The 27626-nt window shown below is 44.0% G+C and overlaps 1 protein-coding gene across 1 annotated transcript in view; it reads right to left on the minus strand.

Moving 5' to 3' along the window:
• The window catches only part of INPP5A (inositol polyphosphate-5-phosphatase A), a 1335101-nt gene that overhangs the window by 675392 nt on the left and 632083 nt on the right, over positions 1-27626 (minus strand). The window contains exons 7-8 of the mRNA XM_086919541.1: positions 4649-4701; positions 2181-2300 (exon numbers count right to left, since the gene is read on the minus strand). Of these exons, the coding sequence (XP_086775667.1) occupies positions 2181-2300; positions 4649-4701 (173 nt within the window). The remainder of the gene's footprint in view (positions 1-2180; positions 2301-4648; positions 4702-27626) is intronic.

Here is a 27626-nt window from a genome sequence, read left to right on the forward strand (position 1 = left end):
CGCTTTAGAAAGGTGCTAAAAACATTGCTGTTTAGAAGGTCCATGAGTGCTATATAGGCTAGTGATGCCTCTTCTGTGATTGCCAAGTTATTGTTCTTACCATCGATTTCCGAGCGCGTGATTGGGCGCGTTACAAATCAAAAATAACAATAACAAAATAACAAAGGGAATGAAATCTGTTAAAATGAGGTGAGTGCAAAATTTGTATCATTTGCTTTTACGTGATTAAGGAAAAAGCAAAATGAAGCAAAAAAAAATCCGAACCCCATAACAGTTGGGAAGTTAATCCAAAGGTAAATGTATTCACAGTGGAGCAAATGCATCCTCACACCCACTTTGGATAGGAGGATGCATTTTGCTCCAAAACAGTGCAACAAAGAAAAGCTCTGCGAACAACAGCTTCTAACTCTCTGTCGTTCATGGTAAATTTTAACACTATTATGCAATAGCACGTAATTGCACACCATTCTTGGAAAAAAATATTCTGTGAATGGTGCGTCATTAGGTGAAGTGGCATATAGGAAGAATTTTGGGAATTTCGCATAACAAGAAAAATAAAAAAATTACACTAAAAAAACAAGCATAAAACAAATTTCGCCTGAGCCTAGCTAAAATTAAAAACAAAAGCTTAAAAAACAACTTATCACATGAGATAATAGTTTCCGCTCCTGATGTTCTTTAAGATAACGCTGTAAAATAGCGCCAAGACTCTCCTTACGAACATATACCCAATAATAAATAATAATGATAATAAAAAAAAAGGGTCATCAGTTTTATGTATGTATACTCTTGTTTAATGTTTTTACCGGTCTTATTAAACTCCATTAGCTACCTGTTACTTTAAAAGATAGAATACAGCACACTGCTTGTTCTTTCTTTCCTACATCCGACAGAAGCAGACTAAGGGGCGCAATGAGACTAGTGGATAGTGTACAACTGAAAGAAGAAACAGGCGGCTCGAGAATCTTAGACATAGGGCTACAATTTGCTTCCAGGTCCTATCTTTAACCCGCACTGAAACTTAGCTTGGTTTCCAGTGACCGAGGTAATGGCTACAATGGATAGCGCATACATGGCCATAACATATAAAGTGAACACCAGAAGTACTAATTGATGACAATTATTTCCCATCATTTGCCATGGCTGGTATCACAAATAGTTGCAGAGGTGGAGCAACACTATTTTACGACCGTAGATGATTGTAAATGGGGTAAACTTTGTTTACAATGATGCTGATACATCGCACGCCATTACAATGTGGTCATTACAACAACCACATTGTTACATCGCATACCAATACAATGCATGTCGTTACGACTACTTGCTGTAGGGGTAGAAGGTGTCGGATTTTAAATCTGACACCTTCCTTACTGTTGCACAGACTGGAGTTGGAATAGTAAATTATACCATTCCAAAATCCAGCGCCCGCCCTACAGCAAGTCGTTGTAATGAGTTGCGTTGTAATGATGTGCATCGTAAACAACGGGGTCATTGTAATGACATGCGTTGTAAACGCATGCCTTTAACTTGACCTATTCTTTAAGTAGTGGCTTATCATGAGAACTTTAAAAGCACCTTTTGCTTTTAGCTGTAAAGGCAGCAGCTTTTGTCAATGTATTTATCTATAGTACACAACAGAATGTAACACAGTAGCACCCAGAAAGCAAGCAAATAACTACTAAAAATCATAACTGAACAAAACAGTCAAAACAATGCATTATAACCACAGTTAACACAACATCATATAGCAATAATACCCCAAATGAATCCGGCACCATAAAAAACAAAGACACATCACCATGACAGCAAAATGCCACAGCAAAGATGCACATTTGACCTACGGAAATCTGCTTTCCTAACACAGTGGTAAAAAGCATTTACACCAAGCACTGCCTTGACTTACCACCAAGGACGTAATATAGAGACAGTCAGAAATGCTTTGTGATCTGGCCCACAGATTGACCATTGTCAGCAAAAGAATGCAAGGTTAACAGCTTAAGAAACGTAGAAACATTTCATACAAATATTTGATTAAATTGCAAACACAAATTGAAACGCAGATGAGGTGATGTTTTGCTATAAAAATCTTTAACATTTTTAGATGTAGATGCTTTTCAAGTGTTGCATTCGATACAAATGCATACGATTACACATAGACAGAAGGGGCGTAGTTTACATACCTATTGAGCACGTAACTGAGAGCCTTCTGGCGGATTCCTGAGTAGACAGAGGGGCTTGTTTCCCACGCAATTAAATTAGAAGCATCATGGAAAAGGTGGATGTTCACCAAGTCAAAGGCACTACAATAGAATAGGCGAAATCAACGAACGACTTAAGAGTATATGTTTTGACATTGCAATATAGGTCATACAAGAGCACGGAATAACATTGACCTATCACAGTATAGTCTTACAGCCCACTGACGAGGGCTAAACCTGACGCATAAAATGAGCAAGAAGGCCTTTAACAACCAGGATAGCCTGAGGAAGGAGGGCTATAAGGGTATTAGAACATTCCACCCAGTAAGACTACAATGTTCTAAATTTAAAAGGGAGAAACATAAAGACACATATTGGAATATTGTAGAAGAGGGCTAACACCAGCAGTTATAAGCCCAGAGCTATCCCATCGTCTTCAACATTGCAATGTTCTAATAAACTATGCATGTCAAAACTGGGGTCACAGTCCATGATCAGTACAACACCCCTATTGCTCCAAGAAGTTTATGTTTAGGTCTTGGGGGTTAAATAATTTTTAGAATGATTGTCTCAATAGAGAGCCACCTCTATAAACCATGTGAGGACAATATCAGGTAGATAAAAAAAAGTCATGATAAGGAGTCCTATTGGCTAACTAAATTTTTAAGAGACCCTACATTTATGGGCTTTCTAGGGACAAAATAAATAGAGTAGATTATAAAGGACCTTCAAGAATCTACCAAGTACTCTCGAAGACAATTCTCAGAGTTTGAGCACAAAGGCTACAATCTCATAGTCACCTCTCTACCCGATGGGTAGCCTTGTTTACTTTTTTCTATGGATATGTGATGCAAATAGTGGATGGTGATAGAGGGGGAGGTTACTGTAGGCCAGGGTCTTCGATAATGTATTTAGAAGATTGAGGGCAACTGAAGGATCAACCACTTTTTATGTATAGCTTGACAACACAGCTGTCTGCTAGAGGTACTATTAACAGTTCTTTGAAATATACGTAAAGAAGGCTTTACTGCCACCTAGATGAGTGTTACCCACTAACCTCATGCCATTAACAATCTGTGTATGATTGCACCTTCCAGAGAGTACTTGCACTGGAACGCATAAGGACTATTTTACATTAGAAAATTACATTCAAAGATCACACAGTTTGTCACATTCCGTTCTTTATATGCTACATGATTTCTTCACAGAATGCAATCCTTTCTTTCCACTTTTTTCCCAGCACTGGCACAGCCAATAGGCCAGCCTTAGGGTAATAAACGACATTTGTAAAGGCAAAGCATGGAAAAAGCATTTGTGAATGCTTTGTTGACATGTGTTGGCACATTAAATGCATACCTATTGGCTTAGCTAATGCTTGTTGATTGAACATTCTGTATTATCTCAAATTGCTTATATTAGTGATAGTATGGGACTTCAAATGGAGGTAAAATGGGTCGCTTGAGGTCCGCTGGATTTCCACCTTAACGGAGATTGCTAAATAGTGTTAATTGCTGAGACGATACATAAAATGAGTTCTCTTCCCTCTACCATTTTATTTCAGTTAGTTTCCCTTTCCTGTGTTTTTGACACAGATTAGTGTCTTTCACCTTCCCACTGAACTCATTTTTAGATGGTATGGAGTTGCCGGGCATGGGTAGATTTAGGGCTCCTTCACCTTGAGTGGCAGGCACTGTGTCATCAGAATTACAAGCAAGGACATTTTAAGGATTTTGGGGGCCCTTGGCCAAACATATGTTTGGGGCCCCTGTTTCAGAACAGCTTTACATTTATGATCAGAATGCCGGGGGGATACTGAAATGCTGGAGTCCTGGGCCTGACTCCACTTTGCCATTGCCTTAAAACGTCTCTGATTACAAGTTTCCATACGGAGATCTCAGAAATGTATAAACCAGGGAAGCCAGTTTATAAGTTAAAATCTGCCTTCTCTCACTTCCAATAATAGGGCTTTATGAGCAGCAGAAGTCTGTGCAAGAGGAACTGATAGGAGCCCAGCAACAACATATAATATATGAGAAGGATACGACAGGCAGATATGAAATATTTCACTCACAACAGACACAGGTCATACCTGAACCGATTAAATGCTTCTAAAAGCTCTCCGCAATATAGCCCCGCCGGGGAGACTGTTAGTCACCCAGAAGCATAAATACTCAATTTATATATTTCCCTGCCTCCCAAGCATCTATTTTTCCCAGCAAGAATAATGGTATGTTAATGAGAGTATACTACATTTTGCTAAATATGCCCAATCATTTGTCATCTGCTCCTTTCTTTGGATTGTTCTCACGCGAGACGAGTAAGACTAATACATCACTCCAATAAGCTCCACCACTTAAAAACCGCGTTTGATTGATGCAATGATTCAAGAGCTCCATAAAGAAATATAATGTAGAGACAATCATAAATATCTTGGCAGAAATAAAACTCACCAGTCGCTGATACACCACCGCGTTCGAATGAAGCCTTTCCTGGATAATTTACTCTGAGGACAAACACATAAAGAAGTCACTTTCAAAGTGGCAATATAAAAAAAGTGAAAAGCCTACAAATAATTTAAACATTAACAATCGCATTTAAATGCCTGCTGCTGAAACTGCATGATGTGTGTATTTTGTCTTGAAGGGTGTTTATTTATGAAGGAGGGCATATCTAACTGTAATGTGGAAATTATTTCATCCTTTAAATTTTCCAATATTAAATCACTCTCATCGGAATGCCAGACTTACAAGTAGATAGTAATATTTAGATTATATTATTGGCACCACCTGTATAGAACACAGTTGGCGCTGTCAAGTTCCTTCCACGTTGTGCTGAAGTTTGCGTTGCAGACCAGAGTTGTAGTTTTCTTGCAATGATCCGTTGAGAGTATTGTGTTGTGGTTCATTTCTAAGTTAGATGGGGATTATATATTACATTATTTTTAGGTGTCTGATTTTAGTGTTAGATGATGGGTGCAAATGTGTCCTAAAGGGTGAAATACAGATAAATAACTTAAGATTTTTTTTTTCCTTTGACTAAATCAGGGCTGCAATTAATCAGAGTTGAGATAAAGATGTGTAAAGTGTCTTGCCTCAAATGCTGAACTCACCAAGTTGGATTTGTTCCGCAGTCTGGCTGCTTTGCTTTGATTTTACACTGACCCTCTATGCCCCGTTTTACATCTACTGTGATTTTTTAGGGTTGTAGAGAAGAGTAACTTATTTCACCTTTGCCTGTGGTCACTCTTGTTCATGTACAATCTGACACTGTTTATGAGGTCAGTATCCACATTTAGTTCTTAAGTGGTACTTGTGTGTGTTTGTGTTAATTTTATCTACCACAGTACCTGATCCTAGGGGAACACTATTAGAGCTGGACACTTCAGCACAATCCTCTGTGGCCAGTAGTGTGAGCTCAGAATCAACACTAAAGACTTATTCCCTGCTTGGACCTTGTGAGATTCTACCATAACAGAGCCTTATCTTTCAGTTAACCTACCACGGTGTCCAATTCGCACACATCCTTAGGCCTGTTGAATACTGCAGCTGCTGGACCTTTCCTTTTTGTATATACCCACCTTCTGCTCAACACTTACTGCACTCTGTCAGGATATTGCTGGATCTGATTGTCTGTGTGCAATAGAAATTACCTATTAAATAGTCTTTCCCAGAGGTGAATTCACTGATCTTCTTTTACTGATTATGTGTTGCTAGACACACGACCATCACTTAAAGTACATTAGCAGCATCCTTGCTGAGGGAAGACTTGATGAGAACAAGGCGCTTTATTATCAATTTTGACGTCGAGACCACTGTCAGCGAGGTATGCTCTCGGTCTCACATGTTTCAATTTCTTTTCGAATGACTTCCTAGTCAGGATAACTTCAGCCACCTCCTTCCCCTGATATCCCCAGAGTGAGGCACATTCTAGTTTGCGTGCAGCTATTTTTTGATGATGGATACTGATGGCCTAAATTAGGAAGGGTCTGGAGGCACTATTGAGTTTTATCTTTAATAGTTTCCTGAGCATTGTCAATCAAATCCACCAAAACTAAATCAGTGGTGATGAAAGCAGGGTTTTCAGTTATAGGGAGAATAATTGGAAATTGACTCTACCTTTGATTATTCTGGCATGACTATTCCTTCAGTGGATGGTGGCAGCCGCAACTCAAAAAAAGTGAATTAACACTGAATCGAAGATCAGGTGCTGTTATTAAATTTGACTGCCATTTTGCATGTCTTCCGAATTTTATATGTTTTGGTGATTTACCAGGCTAAGCCTGCTGCTGCTGCTTTGTGCTGTTGTGGAATGATTGCAGAGACAACTCCAAAAACTGTTTTTTTTGGTAGCGCTATTTCTAGTAGCTAAAACACTCTGTTAGTTCCTATACGAATGGAGCTTACCTTTAAAGATAATGGGCTAGAATTATGACTTTGCATGCTGATAGAAGTAGTGGCCATGTACTAGATTATGTCAAGAGGTCCCAGTGAATCTAAATGGATGGACAATGTGTTGGAATAGACAGTTTCCGAGAAACTTCAAATGTTTTAGAACCACATGAATCTGGCAATTATGTTAGTGAATGGAAATAAAGGTGGAGAGTGTTGCCGATTCCTTTCGCTGTCCCTCTGCCATAGGCTCTGATATAGTTCCATAGAACGCATTACGGTCATAAATTAATATATTCTAAATGCAGGATAGGTTAACTAATATATGTATGTTTGCTTAGTGGTCTATTAACTCTGCTGCTGGCCTTGCTGTACATGAATGGGTTTGTTATCTTACCAATCTGTTTATTGTTAAAGAGTCACTTATCCCTCGGATAGAGGAAACCTTTTCTTCGGCTTTCTTTAAGACCTTATCTGGATAACCTCTTGCTCTGAACATCTTCTCCATTAATAAACATTCTTCAGAAAATCCCTCCTCAGTACTAACAATTCCATTTTGCTCTAAGAAGCTTCCCATACGGGGTGCTCTACTTCAATTTGCTGGTATAATGACTTTAGGCATGGAGAATGCTGTTCCCTGAAGCAGAGTTAATAGAATGTTATCTAGGCCCTGCAATTTGATTCAGGCGTATCCAATCATGAGAGCTATGTAAAGTCCCCAATCCTACATTAAACTATTGTTAACCTCATGGATTGAAAGCTAGGTTAATGTTGAGCTATTTAAAGGGACCCTCAAATATGGGTTGGCTAAGCCAGACAGTAGGATTTCTTCGATGCACAAAATGAAAAAGCAGATAGAACCAGTACTAACCGTGTCTCCTATTTCTTAGCTAATGGCAAACAAAGGAGAATTTCTGAACATCTCACATGTAATTTAATCTATTGTGTCTCTATTTTTAAGTGTCCCTGTGATAAACAGTATTTGGGCACCACTATTCCCTCTGTCCAAAAGTGAATACTTGAACATCTAAGAGCCATTAGGAAGTCTGATATAACATATCCCATAGCACAACATTTCAAAATATATCATGAACACAACTCTTTGCAACTGACAAGGTAGAACACAACGTGAGAGGCGGCCATCGAAAGAAATCCCCGATCTGACTGGAAGCAACTGCCTTCTTGATCTCAATACGAAACAACCTCATGGATGTAATTTCAATGAGGGATTAGCAGTCTTTCTGTAAAATTGAGATCTTTCGATGTATGTCTAGTTGAAGATCACATGTTGCTGATAAATGTCTTCCTCCTCCCTCATTGAATGCAATGGATGTCTAGAAATTGGTTCCATGTATATCTGTACAGTTCACTGGGTACAACATGTAGATTCCCAACATAGATTTATACCACCCACTGCGGTATATAATGGAAGCATGACAACCGATATGGATGAAATATGTACATCTACACACACACACATATATGACTAACATATAACAATAATACACAGAATACAGTAATCGCTATTTTCAAAGTGATATGTTTATACCCACATTGGTATTTTACACTATGATTTTTCGGGTGTTTATTTATTGATTCATTAGAACACATTGTAGCACTATTTGCACTTTGAGAATGGACCAACGTTTATTGGACTCAATCAATCATGGATGTAATGAACTTATGAGCATATGTATGGGTCTGGTAATTTTGAAGCCATTCCATGTATTCACATAGTCGGCGTAGTGAATAATATGGTGACTGCAGCACGCATAGCTAAAATCAAACATTGATAGTACCCATTCAGGTATAGACTATTGAGGTTGTTCCGTTTGTTGTCACACATTATTTTGAGCTGGTATTATTGCATGACCCTTTTATTTGAAGCTTTCTCCTTTCTTGGAAAATAGTTGTAATTCATTTTAAAGATTAACTATTCAAAGATGGCGGTGCCATTGAGGCTTTAGTGCAATGTGGGGTTTTAAGTCCTCTTTTTATCTTCATTGTTTAGTCACTATTTGTATTCTGGGGGAACTGGGCACAAGTGTGTCTATAGAAGGTTAATGGCTAAAATGTATTTCATTTCTGAATAAATTGCTGAACTGCTAATCCTGGAGTACCTGCTCTTTTGTTTGCCTGGTGTAATTAATGTATATGAATGTATATGTAAAGATCTCAGCAGAAACAAACAGGGCCATGCTATAGAAGTGGACCAAAGGTGCAACGGGCATTTGCGCCCGCTTTGCATGCCCCTGGGGCACTTAGGTATTATAGAAAGGGCAGCAGATGCTTGTGCATCCCCTTCTGTAATACTGAAATCACTGGCGCCCACACAGCTCCAGCACTTTCTCAAGAGAGTGTTCCCTCATTTGCATGGGGGCACGGTCCCATGCAAGTGAGGAAATCCCTTTGCCTCTGCACCCGAGTCTTATTACAAACGCGGTCGCAGAGGCAATGAAGCTTTCAGGAGGCGCACTGACAGTGCGCCACCTAAAAGATGGTGCACTGTCAGTTCGCCCCCTGATGGCAGTCCTCTGGAGGGGGAAAGGGGATCCCATGTACCCCCCAGACATTCCCTTGTAGGCAGGTGGAGTCACTCACTGCACCTGCCTGCAAAGGTGGAGCAGCTGCAAAGCAGCCACTCAGTTTTTTATATGGATGCGCTGCCGACAGGGCACCACAAATTCACGGCTGGCTTGGGGGCAGCACATTCACCATAATGCTGTGCATTACTTTGATTGCACCAAGTGCATGTTTTACCCAGTGCATTCAAGGAAAATGCTCCGTAGGTATAATACGACCCCTGATATTTATGTATAATCAACTACTTCGGTAAATCACTTTATCAACATGAAGACTGTACAGTCTTCTGGTGCTCCTGGATTAAATTCAAAATAATAATTCTCTGCCAAATCCCCCAAAATTCAAAACGTTAGTTTCTGACCACTTGAAATGTAATATAGGATTGATCACCATGAAAGAAAAATGTACAAACTATTAGAAAGAATTCTTACGAGATTACTTCTCAGGCAATTGCTCTTTTACATTAACCCTCATTCCTAACATACGTCAAGATGTCCAAAATTTAAAGAATGCTTAGAGGTTTACATATAACGCTGACCTTTGCAGCCCTGATAAATTGATGCTAAATGGAACCAAGCGATCCCATATCTGAGGTCTTTCGAAAAACTATATTACTTTCTGTGGTCCTTTGGAAAAATATTGTTTCTTTAAAGCTTGTATACTTCAGATGATCAACGACTAACTTTGATTCAGCGTAAGTTCCTCTTTATCTAATAATGGTCACGAGCAGAAATGCACAAACTAGAGTTTACACAACATATTGGGCATGTAAATCTTTGATTGACTTGTTGGTCATATGTGTTTATATTGACTGAGTTGTGTAGAATGGAATGAAGGTATGGCAATAATGTTTGTGTTTTGCAACATAAGTCAAATTATCTAAAATATAAATTATGTATGTCTATGATGACAAGGTTGATGCTTTCAGGATGCCACAAAAGCAATTCCTATTGAGGTAATTAAAATAGGGAGCAAAGATTTATATTGACAATCTAGAAGAGTAGTAAGCAAGCTCACATGTACTAAAAATTGACTTTTGGATATACATTCTTTAACAACACTGGAAGCATATCTGTACAAAAGAAGAGACTATAAGAGATATATATATATATATATATATATATATATATATATATATATGTATATATATATATATATATGTATATATATATATATAGAGAGAGAGAGAGCGCAAGAGGGCTGCTTGCACTCGTCTCTGCTTCACTGACCCACACGCGACATACGCATAGACACAGTTGAAGGTGCTGCAGTCTTGACACAACCCTTCTACTGGCCGGCACCGGGAGGGAGAGCAGCAGACCAGCCTAGAATTCCTCCCTCCTTCTGGGGTGCTGTGAATCTATCCTAAATGCTCCCTTGGGTGGGTCTATCCCAGACCAGACCTCCAAGCACTTTCAGGAAGGGTATTTTGTGCTCGCTTTTCAGTGCTCCCATTTCCAACTTTACAGGCACGTCAGATCTTTCAGAATTGAATTCCCGTTGTCCTTCCTTAATAACAACAACATTGTATAAACATACTTGAATTCAGGAGCAGAGTGAAAAGACTCAAGAGTCTTGTACTGGTGACTCGCCCTTCCCTCTAGGATGGCCTCTGTGCAGCTCTGCATATTGTCAATATGAACTGTGCAGAGATGTGTTTGGGAGCATCACCTGTGAATAAGGTGGCTGGGAGGGACGAACAGTAGCACAGCTTCAGGACAACATTTACATTTGACGCTAAAAAATGGGGAACGCAAATTAATTTGGTTATGTGGCTGTAAGCAGCACAACATGGGACAGGACCTGACCCAGCAAATGGCTGGATCTAAGGCTATTAATGTACCATGGCGGTCTTGCATTAGTCAGTCTACGACTGTCTGAAATATATTTCGGGATTCTATGTGGGGAAAGGACGTTCTTATTACAACACAGAAAAGAAAACTTTGTTTTGCCTCAGCCTCTCTCTATTTTAGCTAGGTGACCAATGACACTAGAGCAGACTTAGGCCATGATTACCAGTCTGGCGGTCTGAGGACCGCCAGACTTGTGGGGGCACCTCGTTACGTATTGGGCGGTCGGACCAACTTAGGACCCCTGTTAGGGAATTGCCTTTCACTGGAGGTAGTGAGGCGGTCAGGAGGCCGCAAAATGCTTGGCAGGACCAAGCATATTTCCAGTTTCCTTTCTGCCGGCGGTGTCATGGAGGTTCCTCCTCCATTAACACAGTGGCGGAGAGGAAACAAAGGGGGCCTAGAAGGCCGCCATGCCTCCCCTGCTTGCGGTTGCACACAGGGGGGCATACCATGTGCCCCCCCTGTGTGCATGCACATTTCCCACATGGCCTGGACTTTCGGGTCCAGGCCGCGCTGGAACCTTGTGAGGCATTCCTATTGCGGTGCATTTTTCAAAGTCACTGGTGCCTTTGAAAGAGGCACTGTCCTGGAACCGTCATGCTGCCCTCCCGCCAGACTACTTGAAAGTCATAATCTGGTGGGGGGGGGCGAGTCTTGGCAGTGCAGGGGCGTGGCAGTGGCATACTGCCCACTCCCGTACTGCCGAAACACGTAATTGGGTCCAAATTGTGACTTTACATTGTTCAATGTTTTCATCATTAGAGAACTTTTCCTCACTGACCCATGAAAACCGCTGGTTTGGACACACAATGGAATCCTGCATAATTGAGCTACTTGTTCTCTTGCAGAATTCTAGACTTATGACATTAAAAAACCCAAAAAAAGTAGCAATAAGATGCCTGCACAAGCCAAGACTGCTTGGAGGCTTTATTTTGGGTCTGCCACCTCGCAGCAAACCTCTCAGTCATAGGTAAGGCTTTCCAGATGACATAATGGTTAAAAGACAATATGCGCTTTGCTCAAGTTTGAATGATTATGAGGCGGATTCTCTTACAGGTGTGAATAAAGTGCACTTACACAAAATGAAGGGCTCTTAATCTGAAGAACTCACTGATATATTAATGCACTCAAATCAGCCTGCGACTGCTAAAAGGGTATAAAATATTACTTGATTGAATATCATCTAGGGGAACAATGCAAATGCCAACACCATGGAGAGATGCACACTTTACAAATTATAAGCATTTTTACTTGAACACGTTTATTTCTATAAGCAGGTTTATGATACATCTGATAATATTATACTATAGACAGAACCACCTCCTCTCTGAGGTCGAGTTGTCGAAAGGAAACTGCCAAATGCAGTCTGAAAAATTAGGAAAGAAGGAACTAGGCTATAATGTCATGCTCTTTCTGCGAATGAAGGGGGGTCATTACGATGGCGGATGGACTTCCGTATGTCCGCCTTCGTGCCAGGGCTTGGGACCGTCGGCCTGAAATGTGGCAGTCCCGCACATCAGATTATGATGCGACCTCCACCGTGGCGGTTGCATCATGTATCTCTGACATTGCGGAGAGTGCTGCTGGCTGCAGCTCCCGCTGCAATGTCCGAAATGCACTGTTTGCAGTTAACTGCACTACGTGGCAGGCACTACACGGTGCCTGCCACCTGGTGAAGACAAATGCCCCCCAGCGCACACCCACCTCCCCCCAACACAAGGGGGGCCTGCTACAGGCCCCCAAATGCAATGCCCACCAGCCTGTGAATGGCGGTTTCACGCCATACACCGGCTGGTGGGAAGGCAGCATCATAATATGGTGGACGGTGCCTGCTAGGCACCGCCACCATATTGGTGATGTAGGGTGGGTCCACCAGGCAATTGTAACGATTGCCTGTGGCAGCTCCGTGCCAGACGGACTTTGCGTCCGCCAGCACACCGCCCGCCATTGTAATTTGACGGGCGGAGAAGTGCCTTACGATGGCGGTAAAACCGCCATTGTAATGACCCCCTAAGTTCATGCGCTGGTATCCTGATGGTATCCATATTTGCATAATGTGCAACAGAAGTCTTGCAACGATGACGTCACATGGTATTTTGCTTTGTTTCGGCTACTCCAGAGTGCATCTTGGTTGAGTCTGCAATGCACCCAGTCATAGCATGTATCCTGTACGCTGGATTCATAGTTACCAAAGACACTGGAAGTGAAGGAACTGAATGTAGTTGTCTAAGAATTTCTATTGACTTGCAATAACAGGCTGCAGAACATTTCACTAGCTGACTGGAGAACACTGTGGGCCGTGTGGGGGACTGTTGATGAAAGAAGTCCATACCCAGGAACCATATATTATTTCCCTTATTTGAGGGTTTTTAAAAGCTTTTGTTTTCTTGCCAGTAGCATAATTTGTGATGAGCTTTGTATCTATATAGTGCAGATGTGTTGATTGTAATTACATTATGATATATGGCACTTGCTCAGCTTCCCTGCAGTCATGAATCTTCACTCTATTATCAGGCAGGCACTGGTGATGTAGCGATATGATCATGAGCTTTTTACTTCAGATGGAGTACACTACCTTATGTAAGGTCCACGTACACTTCCTTGTGTAAGGACAATGGGATTAGCAGCTACATTTTGGTCAAATCGTGACATTTTGTTAGGGTTAAATTATATGGATTTGCAATGCAGAACATACACCTTTAGATATATGAGCTCTGTCAAACATTACTAGTTTACTTCTTGTTTATCTCGGCTATTTCTAATCTGTCCATCTGCAAAACCATCATGCTCGCTACTTTAACGTTTCTCCCTTACTACTGGACTTCACTATTGCTGAGTTCTGATCCAGCATAGAGCAAATACCAACCATGGCTCCATTTTCATCAATGTATGTCTCAGAAGGAAGCAGCCTCCCAACCTAATAACCTTCCTGTTTTTGTGGCTCAAACATACCTCCCCGAAATACCCTGTGAGGAACAACAATCTCTCGCTTTGACCATCACCCGCTACTCTATAAGTGCAAAATCCAATCTCACATGCATGATGCACATTAGATCAGCTAAGAAACATCACACCGACATAACCAATCCTAAGAACACTCAGAGGCTGCACACATTATGCACCACAGATTACTGGCTAAATGCACAGGTTATTACAGACTCATTTGCCCGCTTTCCTTGAGTATTTATTCCACCCTGAGGGAAGACTCTTAAAACAAGTAGGTGGCATCCCTCTCATTTTCAAAGACTCTCTACAATACAAAATACTTACCATTATGTGTTCCATAAGCATTGACTGTGGTGTATCTTTCTCAAACAGCACATACATGTATACCATTTACATAGGATTAGAAAACCTTCAGCAAATAACCAATTTGCATCAAATCGTCTCACTTTTGACTCAGAGGAAGGGCTGTATTCTTGATCCCATCATAATTGATGCTCTATTGGTAAATGTCTTTCCCCATCTGAAGTTGACTAGTCGTATCACAGCAATATCACAAACCTGCAGGTCAGTCTCCCACTTTGTTCAAGCAAATTCTGCTCCTTAGACAAACCTTTTTTGGCTGTTAAATTAAATGAATTCCTTATCCTTACCAACATGTTTAGAGATTACATTTCACCAAACTGCATTGCTCTTAAATCATTTCTCATAAATTAATCTGCCAGCTGGGACACTTTTGCTTCCATCGCCTGGTATGACCTTTGCTGCAAACTCAAAAACTGTTGTCAAAAACCCCAACCGGCTAACAACATCTAGTCAAAATGTTGCCTCTTTGAACATGTCTGGTGGCTGCAGATTCTTTTCAGGAGCATCTTTCCTAACTCACCAAAAATGGCAAACTACCTCAATCTTGCAAAAAAATCTAACCGGAACACATTCATAATTTCTGTCTTGTTTCCAATTTTCACTGGATGGTGAAAGCCCCAATTATAAATTAGGCAGAGTAGGATTCCTTGTTGGGACACTGCTCTGCTCAATTATAATTGGTCCAGTGTCCCCTGTACTTGGATGGTCCCGGGTGCTCAAATAAGGGCAGCCTGCCCTCCGTCCCTGCCCGACCCATTTTCATTATGACTGAACAATGCATTCCGAATTTCTATTTGAGGACAATCAATGACACGTGCAGTAAATACAAACTTTTGTTATGAAAGGATACCATTAAACAGACCTACACACATTTTATAATGATAAATTAATTAAATTTCGCTTCAAAAATGATGGCAAGAACTAAAAAAGCAACCAGCTCAAAGAAAATAGGTACGTGGAAAAATGTGCTCAGTTTATCATTCTATAATCACTCAAGAGACTAAAATCAATTCAAAATGGTTCTTAAGTGGATAGTCGATTTCTTTTCAACCCTAAAAGATGCAATACATGGGTCACCGTCATGACTGAAGTGATACAATTAGCCAAAAAGAAAATCGGAAAAAGAAATTGGAGGAAACACTGAAAAGAAAAGAAGTAAATGAGGAAACAGAACTGTGAATGGAGAACACTTAACTCCTGGGATGACCCAGGGGACCAAAAAATATAGAGAAAAAAAAGAGAAAGGGGAAAAAGGCTTAATGAAAAAGTGGTCACAGGTGAATGTTGAAACATGCCCAAGAGTATATTAAACAAGATGAGAGAAGAAGGGCCATTAATAGGAATAACCAGTGCTGGAGATGGTGATGCAGTGCCCTAGGAATGTAGTTTATTGTATGTAATTGCATTTAAATAGCGCTTACTGGCACTGATGAGGCATTGGATCGCTTTACAGAAAGTAGCACGCTACTCCGGAGACCAAGGTTAGTGGTTAATCTAGTGGTTACTAGTTATTGTTAGTTATCGGATTAATCAAGTGCTCTCTAGTTAAAAAATTCAGTTCATTTACTAGTGTACTTGTGGTAGATTGATATGAGTTGGATGTGATCATTAGTGGGAGCTATACAAGTTCATACAAATAGTTGGTGGGATGAATAGATAGGCTAGCGATGATTAAGTGTTGTTGGGTTGCCAGAATCTGGATTAAAGAAAGGTAGGTTATCAATGTGATGAGGGAAGTGAGGTGTGTGTCTTTTTCAGAAATATAAAAATAGACATTAAAGACAGACAAGTTTGTGACTTCGAGTAGAATACACTGAGTCAGAGGAGGCATGCAAAATATAAAAGGTAACAAGAGAAAGTAGAGAGTAGAGACAACAATTGAAAGTAAAGTCAAGGTGAACTTTTCATGCAGGGTTTTAAGAATATAACGGGAGGAGGCTGTCTGAGACACAAGGAAGTAAAACGTTGATTGGTTAAACTTTATGAGCCTGAGTGTTCAGATCATTTCAATCAAACAATCAATCAATGGACTTGTAGAGCGTAACTTGTCACCCATGATGGTAACCAGGGGCAAGCAGGGTTCAAAGTCTCAGTAAAAGAGCCAAGTTTTCAGCCTCTTTGGAATTCATGTAGAGTAGGAGAGTTCCTGAGGTGCAGTGGGAGGCATTCGGGGCTCAGACTGTGAGGTAGGAGAAGGAGTGTCCTGTTGCATTGCAGCGTATGCAGGGGGTGTGAGTGAGCGCGAGAGAGGTGGAACTGAGTCATCTGGTGGGTTTGTGAAATCTCAGGGGGTGGTTGATGTACGCGGGTTCGGAGACATGCAGTGCCTCGTACATGTGGGTGAGAGCTTTAACTAGCATCTCTTGTGTACTCTGAGCCAGTGATGTTTTCTGAGGTGGTAGCTGATAGGGATGCAATGGGGAGATCAAGAATGAGTCTTGTTGCGGCGTTCTGGTTGGTCTGCAGTCTTTGAAAGAGTTCAGACTCGATTACAGTGTAGAGGGCGTTTCCATATTCCAGTCGACTGGTGATGAGAGCCTGGGAGACCGTGCATCTCGTGTTGTGGGGAAACCACTTGAATTTAAACATTAAGGGGTCTATTTACAAAAGTAATTCTACATGTGAGAAAATCTATACGTGTAGGTTTACTATAAACACTTTTGTGTTACTGAACTACTTTAGGCTATTCACCATCTACAAGTGTGTAGTTACTCAAAAATAAAGTGTCCCCCCCATCCCCAAAATATGGAGTGGAGCCAAATGAACGAGTGTAAAGATACTACTGCCAAAAATGAGCTGTAGCAAGTCTGTCACAACAAACAGCCAACCATTGACACTGCAACACTACCCCACAGATAACAATGGAGGTACGGGCTCAAAACTAGTCCCAATCAAAATTTAAAAACACAAGTGCCAATCAGTTCAATACATCACCTCTAACAATACACAATATATAATAAAAATATATAATTTTGCACCCAGAATATCCACAAAGATGCAGGGAGACGATTCCGTGCACGAGAAGTCGTCTCACCAAAATGTCAGGAGCATAGTAGCTTCCTAAAGAATTGCACTGACAACATAGACTATCCTCACAGGAATCTAAGGGGCGAATGTTTAAACTCCCCAGGAGATAGTATGCAAGAAGCAAGGAAGTGGCAGAGTCAAAGACCTCTGTTTGTATAAAATACCTTCCAATGTTAGTGGGATCAAAGAAGGCTAAGACGAAAGTGAAGACAGAATGGAACCTCACTGTCCACAATGGGAGAAGGCAGGGTCATGGTAGAGCAGGATGTTTCTGTTCAATCCCATTCCTTGGCACAGGAAGAGCATGGACTGCTTCCCCTATCAGCCCACAGCCTCTACTATTCGCTGATGCCCATCGCCTCTGTCTTCCACCACATACTCTGGGATCCAATTCAACATCATCTAAGTGGATTATTACAATGCTGCTTCATAAGCATTGTGGTGATCACTCAAATATGTTTGGAGAGAATCCTCTCACAGTGACATATGTGTAGATGTGGATACCCCGTCTCAAAAAAACACACTACGTCTTGTACAATAGCACTTCATGTTTCCTCCTAACCAACACTAAATGAAGAAAAAAAAATAATCCGGGAGAGACCCAAAGCTAACCACCAACGGTGCACCAAAAAAGCAGGTGTGCATTCCCCTTCATTATTACTCCAACTGTATTTTCTTCTTTCGGTGTTGGTTAGGAGGAAACATGAGCTGTTGCTCATCAGCCATGTATTTGAAGTAATTCATACGTATACATTGGCATTGTTATAGACAATTTCATGCATGGAGAAAGAGTTATGGGAATGCGTACAGGTGCATCATGCCCTGTGCTTCACAGTTGAGGTTTTTATCTGTAGTCAGAGAGTTGAATTCAGACAACTGCTGTTTTTTCATTTCTAGATACCCCTGACAAAGGGCTTTTGTTATAGCCCGAAATGCACTGGGATGTACCTTTCAGCCAGTCTTAAGAATGACAAGACCAGATTTCAAGTATGAACGACTGTATCAAGAATTATGTTTTTGAATTAAATTAACTTGATTCACTTTGTGATTTTGAGTATTGTATGATATCTGTGATTCTTTCAGTTTGGGCTTGTTTGATTAATGTTTTGATCATTTGTTAAAATGTATGTATTACTGATTACATTTGTTTAAGCCCCCTTGAGGGCCATTGCAGTACAAACTGTGTCTGGGGCATTGGCTCTAGATAGCTGTTCTGATTTGCAACGGGAGTGAGGGTGGTTCCCTCTCACGGAGTGCACACTACGCTGATGAATCTGTTTATGGAAGTTTAAGCTTTTGCATTTAAATTACATAGAGATTGCAATACACCAACTTAATTATTTCTTCTACTTTTAGAACGCCTTTAGCCCATTTGTGCCTGCAGCCTGTCTTGGGTCACATGACTGAGTGTATCTGACAGTTAGATTTGAGAATTTTTCCCAGTCACAAAATAGAGGGATTAGGTGTGCCTCAATGGGCCATCTGCTATTGGGATGGGGGTGTCAGTGCAGAGGACAGTCCCACTTGCAAATGAATAAGGATTGGTATGCATTCACACATAGGACCTATCACCTCCACATTGTCACTGCAGCCAGCTTGTATCCAGGGCAGGGGAGTCAGATAATTCCATGCACTTCAGAGCCACTGTCTAGAAGCTTCTCCCACCTTTCAGAAGAAGTGCACATGTATAAAAATAGGTCCTCAAACACCAATTCTTCAGCCCATTTCTGGACCAGTGGATACTCTGGAAGAAGGGCTGCTGGGCTGATGAAAGGACTGCCACTTTGCTGGACTGCTGCACTGCTGAGCTGAACCTGCTACCTGCTGCTCTCTTGCCTGGGTGAGAAGGACAAGACCTGCATCTGTTGAAGCCATGAGCCACAGAGTGGCTCCAATGGCTAGTTGGCGGGCCTCCTGACTTGAACCTCAGGGACAGAAGGCTCCAACAACTTTGAGCCCAGCACCTAGGTGCTGCCATCTGTGAGGTTACCCTGCCAAGTGGTGCCACCTCTGTCCTGGACCATTGGAAGTGGGCTTAAGATGCTCTGCCAACCTCTGTGGATCCAGCAGAACCAACGCTTCTCCTCTGCTGCGCAGTAGAACCCTGAGCAGAATCGACACACCATCGCTGCTGCATGGATCGGAACCGCCGCAAAGACCTGGAATCGCATCACAGCCAGTTACCTCATCGGAACCACCATTGTGTAATGCATCATTGGCAAAGGCCCTAGCAACCCTCGTCACATCACAGCCTCGTAGCTCCTCGGAAGTGCGGCATCGCCTAAACTGTGTGACACATCCTCAACGCTGGACTTCGCATTGAGAGTCTTAGTCGACAGAATTCTCGACAATGATGCAGGACCTCTTAGCATAGCCTCACCGTATCTTGGAATCCGCATTGCTTTGGCTGTGTGACACATCTTCAGCGAGGGTCCCTGCAACACTCCATAAACCAGGATTTAAGGTACTTTGCTCAGCAGACCTGACTTGGCTGCTGCAGCCGTCCTGCGCGCCATCACTGTCTGCCCAGTCTGGCGCGACCAGATGTCCACAGTAGGCGCTTTGTGCTTTTTAGCATTATTTTCACAAACAACTTTAAAATTGCATATCTTCAGTTCTATTGATTGGAATTTTGTCAAAAATTACTCTAGCTGTGTTATCTTTTTGTGGTGTGTTTTCACTGCGCTACTACACATTGCCTCGGAGTTAAGTTTGACTGCTCTATGCCAAGCTACGAGAAGGCTGAGCACAGTTTAGTTTAGGGTTGTCTGGTGCCTCACCCTGACATGGATTGTGGTTGCTGCTTGGCCAAGGCTCACACACCAGTCAACAAACAACCCAATTTCTTACACAAACCCTTATTTGGAGGGCACACCTGAGCAAGAGTGATATTCATTTGATTGCAAGGTGGACACTATGTCTGATGGCCTGCTTGCACTTTGTGAATGTCCGAAAGGGACATCGGAGGAGCAGGCAGAATTTATAGGAGACCACTGCCAGCTCCTTTGATTTCCAATTGCATTATACCTGTTTTTTAAAAATATGACAGCACCTGTCCTTTTAATGGGCAGGAGCTAGAATGTTTAGCTGTCCCTCACAGGTCTATATACATTCATGTACCGGCATTCAAAGGGATTCACAAATGGAATTACTTCCTCACGAATATTAATGGGGCGGAGAATATGAATATCGTGCAGAATTATATTTTTACTCTGTGAGAGAATAATACAGCCATTGCAGCGTGAAAATAATATCTGGTCGCATCATTGATGGTGCCAAAAACTGCATCTGTGATTTTATGTGAGATTGGAATATTAGAACCCAACTTAGGATCATATCTCTAAATTTACATCTTCAATATATTACAACAATTATTTTGCATTGATTTACCTAGAAGGAACTAGGTTTGAGGAGAAAAGTACACCTAGATAAAGTGAGGGGGAATTGTGGAAAAAGGTAGGGCTATCACCTTTCTCGAGATTTGCCCGGCGCTAACCGCCCTTGTACCATTCAAGTTTATCAATCAATGAGGCAGGCGCCGGAGACCAGAAGGCAGGAAACAGAAGTTTTATTCCGACGGAGCAGAACACATCAGATCAGACAACAAGGTATCGTCTCGAGGTGCTCTAACAGCCTCTCGGAGGCCTGGCCTCTTATACACTGGTTTATGGCATGTGACCCTTCTTTATTACAATCAGAACATTGTGGCATAAAGGAAAAGACATCCCCGTAATCCTCGTGTCAATCCCACCCCCAGATACCTCCACAATAGAGGTCCTCAACCTGCTGATAAGAGGAGGGGGTCATCATGCAGCTGAGTGTTCCATCGAGTCTTAGGATGTGTGCGCCTGATCATGTCACAGGGGGTGGGGAGGCCTGGATCAATAGAGGGTCCTTTGAAGGAGAGCGACCTCATACAATAAGGGGCAGTAAATGATATCTGCCGGCTTAGGCGATGGCCTCGGACCTGTGTGGACAGCCGGACACGGGGGAAGGGGTCATCAAAGGAGTGGTATTCATGCCGCGTGGACAATCGAGCGCGGTGGGAAGGTTTATCAACAGAGGGTCATTCATGGGAGGAGAGGAGGTGTTGGTCAGGCGCTGGCGTGACTCCCAAGGACAGGGTCATGCAGAAGGGTCATGCTCATGAGGGGGGGGGAGGGGGAGCCAGGGTGCGCGGAGGATGCTTGCTGGATCAGAGGGGCGCGCTGGCGATCGATCGTGGACAGGGAGACCATGATATCTAAAATGGCTGCCGCGCACGTAGTACATAGGTGACAAGCTGGCGCAGATGATGTTCAGATCGCAAACTAAAATTCCACAGTCCTCCCTTTTAACATGTCTCGCCAACTTGTCAGTTTGGATTTATCCCCATAAGGCCACGTATTTCTACTTCATAGAGGGGGCTCATGTGCTCATTTCGGAAGTCCAAAGTCTTTGGGCACATACAGTTAGAAACAAGGCCGCACAAAGGGGGCAGACATTGGATACCTTAAGCAACACCCACATATTATCACAGCAGGTATCAGCACGAAGGAAAACAACTTCCAACCCCAATTCTTCAAAGTGTCCCAAAACCAGCTCCCGAGCGACCATCCTTCTTGTTCTTGGTGAACCTCCGAGGAAAGTCTGTGGAGGTGCTCAATGGCTTTGTAGACTGAAGGCGAGTTATCTGGCACGTAGGTGCAGCAGCTAGATCCGATGATGCGGCATGCTCCTCCTCGGTCGGCTAGGACCACATCCAGGACAAGACGATTTTGGAGGGTCACAAGGCGGACCGCCTGAAGCTCCGCAGTGTTGTTGGCGAGGATGCCAGCCGTGATGTTGATCGTTGTTTCCACTGCCTGGGTCAGGTGTCGGATAGCACGGCTGTTTGCCATTGGGCCCCACAGGGGAACAAGTCCCTTTGCTGCATCTAGGAACTGAGCTCCAGTGGAGTCGGCTTGTTCTATGTCATCTGCACGCCTCTGCCGGTGATGGTTAGCCGGGGCTTCATACGTGGGGGGAAGGATGAAGGCAATGTAGCAGGTACCCTTCCAACCTTTCGGGAGCCAGGTGTAAGCTTTGGTGCCACACACAAAGTACATGTTCGGAGAAGCAACAAAGGAAGGGGGGTCAACTGAGTCCAATGTTCTGGTGATCCGGCAGGAGCTGTGACCCACCAGTTGTGTTCCCTGGCCTTCTAGGCACACAAAATCGGTGACATTGATAACAGACAGAGCCACAGTCAGGGTGGCGGTAGTTTGTTTTTGCAGATGAGAGAAGGTGGTTCTGGCTGGATTGTGGAGCACCTGTACTTCGACTCGTTCTTTGGCTGGAATGTCTTTAAGGAAGGTGGCGCCTGCGAGCGCAGGACACAGGGCAGCAGGGGTCTTTCCGGTTTTGTTCAGCCAGAACCCAGAGTAGAAGTGTGACACTGTCTGGCCGGAGGTGGCGTTGTCCTTGTGGCTCTCTTGCATGAGTATCAACCAGGCGAGGCAAGAGCCGTGGACTGAGAAAGGTGAAGGGATTAAAGGGATGGAGTGTCCAGTGGCATGCGGGAGCAACCCGCAGATCCAACAGTTCGTAGCATTTGCAGCAAGGTTGTGTTGGTGCAACAGTTGCACGAAGGAATTGTTCCAGAATTCCCTGCGCCTTTCTCGGAGCTGAGGCGACAGAGAGATTAGGTGATGCTCTTTCAGAGGTGTTGGCTGTGCAGTAGGTAGCAATGCCTCATGAGCCGGTGTGCTTTCCTCCAGAATCCAGAAGGAGGTCATGAGGAGGAGGCAGAAGAGGAGGACAATGAAGAGTGCGATTGTCTTTGATTTGTGCAAGTTGTCAGTCTTTGGGTTTCTATACTGGGTATTTCCTGTTGCTTCCATCATCTTCTTGTCTGGCGCTTCCATCATCTTCTTATCTGGCGCTTCCATCCCCTTCAAGGGGCTCGGTAGTGGGCATAACCACAGACTTCGTTTAGCTTCTCTCCCGGTAACCCTTGATTGTGTTTAGGTCACCGTTCTGAGATTTAACTTAGTCCGTGACCTACTTAGCCGAAACTCCCTCCTTTTGACGCAGGAAATACCCTTCTCTGGATGGCACAGTGGGATCAGAGAATTTTGCAAGTTCGAGTGCCTCAGTATCGGGATAACAGTCCAATATCGGTCGGTCTTTGCTCAGGAGCTCTTCTTGGGCGCTGACGTTTTCTGTCGTGGCCAGGTTTGCAGAGACCTTCCGGCAATGATGTGCGTGTAGCCAGTGCTTCTTCCCCTCCACTCGAAGCGCCGTTCGGGTGGTAATCAGCACTTGCCAGGGGCCCGTCCACCGCGGTTCCAGACTCTTGGTCCGCTGGAAATTTCGTATCAACACAAAATCTCCCGGTTGGATGTCATGGCCGGGGCCCCTGGAAGCATCGGGGATGGCCTGCTGCACCTGTTGATGAATGACAGACAACGTTTTAGTTAACTTGCACAAATAATCAGATAGTAGGACGTCTGGGACGTCATGAATGGAGGTCGGTTTGGGAGCAGTCCAGAGATTCATCGGTCGCCCAAACACGACCTCGTAGGGGGTCAAATGGTGCTTGGTGGGAGTGGAGCGCATCGATAACAGGGCCAGTGGGAGGGCATCCGGCCAGTTAAGTCCAGTGGTGGCCACTATTTTTGACAATTTCAGCTTCAGTGTGGCATTATGGCGTTCCACCAGACCGGCGGATTGGGGGTGGAAGACCGCATGAAACCTTTGCTTCACCCCCAACCCCTTTAGGATTAGTTGGATAACCTCAGCTATGAAGTGGGGGCCATTGTCGCTCCATAAAATTCGACAAAGGCCATAGCGAGGGAAGAATTCTTTCAGTAGTACTTTGGCAGTAGTCATGGCAGTGTTGTCACGGGTTGGATAGGCCTCTACCCATTTGCTGAAGGCACATACGATGACTAGTACATACTTCAGGTTTTGGCATCTCTCTAGTTGGATGTAGTCCATCTGAAGGACCTCAAAGGGGTGATTGGGGGTCCCAAACCCTCCCCGGGGTACCACAGTTCCTTTCCCGGGGTTGTGTTGCAGACAGATGAGGCACTGCTGAACTAGGCGTCTGGCTGAGTCAGGGATTTTGTCGTTGTGCCAGACTTTGGAAATGAGTTCGATCATGGGTGCAGATCCTATGTGTGCGGGGGAGTGTGCCATTGTCAATATGGGGATCAGGTACGAGTCGGGTAGCAACCATCTGTTTGCATCTTTTGTTCGCCAGCAGCCCTCTTCGTCCTTCAAACCCACCCCTGTCCACTTAGTCAGTTCGTGAGGGGTGCTTGCCGACTGGATGTCTCTGATCATTTCCCTTGCGTCAGTCCATCTCTCTGCTTGTGACCTGGTCACATACATGCGTGTCACTGTCCTATTCTCAGCTGTGGTTCGTGCAGTGATGTCGGCCAATGCATTCCCTTGTCCGACTAAGTCTGTTACCCTTTTGTGTGCCTGACATTTGATCACCGCTAATCGTTTGGGGAGGAGAACTGCTTCAATCAGAGCGGAAACTAGATCTCCGTGGAGGATTGGGGTGCCGTGGGACGTCAGGAATCCCCTCTCCCTCCACAGGAGCCCAAAATGGTGGACCACTCCGAAGGCATACTGGCTGTCCGTATATACGTTCGCGGTGGTCCCTGCGGCTATGATGCATGCTCGGGTGAGGGCTATCAGCTCTGCTGCCTGGGCAGATCGTTGTGTGATGCAGGCTGTCTCAACTACTGTTCGGGCTGTCGTTACTGCATAGGCAGCTGAAGTGGTGCCATCTGGGAGTTTGATGCATGAGCCGTCTACCCATAGCTCTCCATCGGGGTCAGTAAAAGCAGTGTCTCGGAGGTCAATCCTACTCCTAGTTTGTTCGTCCGTGAGGGTCACACAGTCGTGGGTGGGAGGAATGTCGGGGTCATTTTCAGGCAGGGGTAACAATGTGGCAGGATTCAAAGTCGTGCATCTCTTTAGTGTGATGTGGGGTGCAAGCAGAGTCAACTCGTACCCTGTCAGTCGTGCGCTAGTCAGGTGTTGGGTCTTTGTCTGGTTCAAAAGGGTGTCGACTGCATGGGGTACTAACACAGTGAGGGAGTTTGAAAGTACAATTCCTTCGCTCTGGCGGATAGAGACAGCAGCGGCAGCTACTGCTCGAAGGCAGGCAGGCATCGCTACCAGTGCCTTCTCACCCTCTGGCGATATCCGATATTGCGGGAGTTTCGGGAGCATAGCGTCCTGTCGTACAGTTATGTGAATAGGATCAATCATCATTCGCCCCACATCAGAGTCATTCTTGGCCCATAGGTACGGAGGCAGGGTGTCAAGCAAGGACATGTCAGCGTCAGTTATGGAGCACATGTGTCGTGGGGGACGGGATCTGGGCAGGTCTGGGTTGTCGTACAGGATGACTCGTATTCCATCTGGGGAACACCTAATGGTAGCTCGAAAATGTTTCAGTAAGTCAATGCCCATAATGGCGTCAGGGGAGTTGGAGGAAAGCAGAAATGTTGCGTCAGTAGTGTTGTTTTCTAGGTCAAAGGTAATAGGTACGGACAGGGGGTTAGTGGAGGGCGTTCCATCGAAACCTATCGACGTTATGTGTGAGCCAGACAAGGGTGCCCTTGGAATCAGTCGTTTTGATAACACACTACGTGTCGCCCCAGTGTCTACCAAGAATGGAGACTCTGTACCCAGGACCTTAGCGGTGACATAAGGACCTTGCTGGTCAACACAGAGCTCGACTGGATCCCTCCCTTGCCCCTGGCAGTCCTATGCAAACTCGGGGGCATTTTCACCTTCGGATAGCTGATATTGGTTCTGTCGGGGACGGTCAAATGTGTTCAGTCTCCCTGATCTGTCATTGTTGGTGTCGTTGGGGTTCCCTCGTCCCTGTACTCTATTCCTCGGACCACCTGTCACATCCCTGGAATCCCTATTTCTATTCATCTCTAGCAGAACCGGACACTGGGATTTCCAATGGCCGAACCCTTTGCAGAAGGCGCATTGGTCATTGCTAATGTCTCTACGTCCAGTGTGGGGTGCTGGGGTGTTATCTTTAGAAGGTAGATCTCTGGGGGTGGTTGATTGGTAGTTCCCCCTTTGGTGCTCCCGTCCTACCGCTATACCCTGTATCTGGGCTATCATTACCCTTTCCTTCAAATCTTTCTTCTTTTTCTCGGACGCCCTATCATTCTCATTCTTTTGGTGCTCGTAATACTGAGCCATCTGAAGGATAGCCGCGGGTTTGGAGGCCCCCCAACTACTCTCACTCGTCTGCAGTTTTTGGGAAACTTCTTGTGTTAGGCCCTTTACATAATTTTGTACAAACAGGTGCTGTCCGGTTGCGGTGGTCATGTCTTGGCCGCTGTAGTCGGAGAACACTGTCTCGAATCGGGAGAAGTATTCTGACACATCTTCCTGGGGTTTCTGCCGACAGGCCGTGACTATCGACCAGTCTACCTTTCTTTCCGGGTCCTGTGTTTTTAACTTCTGAACTAGTTTATCTGGGAGTTCCAGTATGTCTTTTACTGGTTTCCTTCCAGGCTCTCTTTGTCCATCTAGTTTACCGAGTTGGTCCCAGGTATGTCCAAACAGATCCGTGTGGTCAGCCTTCCGGATTTGCTTCCACACGTCAGCTGGCAGGCATAACCCAAAGAACAAGTCAATGTCTGCTAAAGTCATTATTGTCGAACCCAAGGCTGTGCCTAATTCGGTATAAAATGCCGTCGGGTTCTTTCTTAAATCGGGAAGGGTTTGTTTGAAGGTTAGGATATCTTGTCGGTCCCATGGTTGGTAAACCCAATTGTACACAACCCTCCCTTTTGCATTTTCATTATTGATATCATCGTTTGTTCCCTGGCCCCGTGGCGGGATCCAGTAAGGGGCCGCTTCTCTGATAGGCATCATAGTATTGGCTACTTCTACCGAGGTTGTTTCAGGGACGGTGACCTTGGCTTCTGGTTTCTGTTCCGTGAGGTGGCGGAAGACCTCAAGCATCTGCATGAAGAGCTCCGTCGCCTCACATTCAGTCCCATCTCCAACATCAATCTTCCTATACAGTGTTGTTAGTTTAGCGGGACCCTTACTTTGATACCTATCTTCATATGCGTTCAGGGTGTAGTAGCTGAATCGCAAGATGAAATGCCGTCTGTGGCTGTCGGCATGTGAATTATATACGCTCATTGTATAATCTTCGCTCTCCCTTCGTTCTACTAATGTCTTTGCTATTTTGTCGATCCCATCCCGCTCATCTTTGCTCAACCTACTTAGTCTGGCTGGTGATTGTT

This window comes from Lissotriton vulgaris, chromosome 5 (genome assembly GCF_964263255.1).
Source record: "Lissotriton vulgaris chromosome 5, aLisVul1.2, whole genome shotgun sequence".
Classification (NCBI taxonomy): Eukaryota; Metazoa; Chordata; class Amphibia; order Caudata; family Salamandridae; genus Lissotriton; species Lissotriton vulgaris.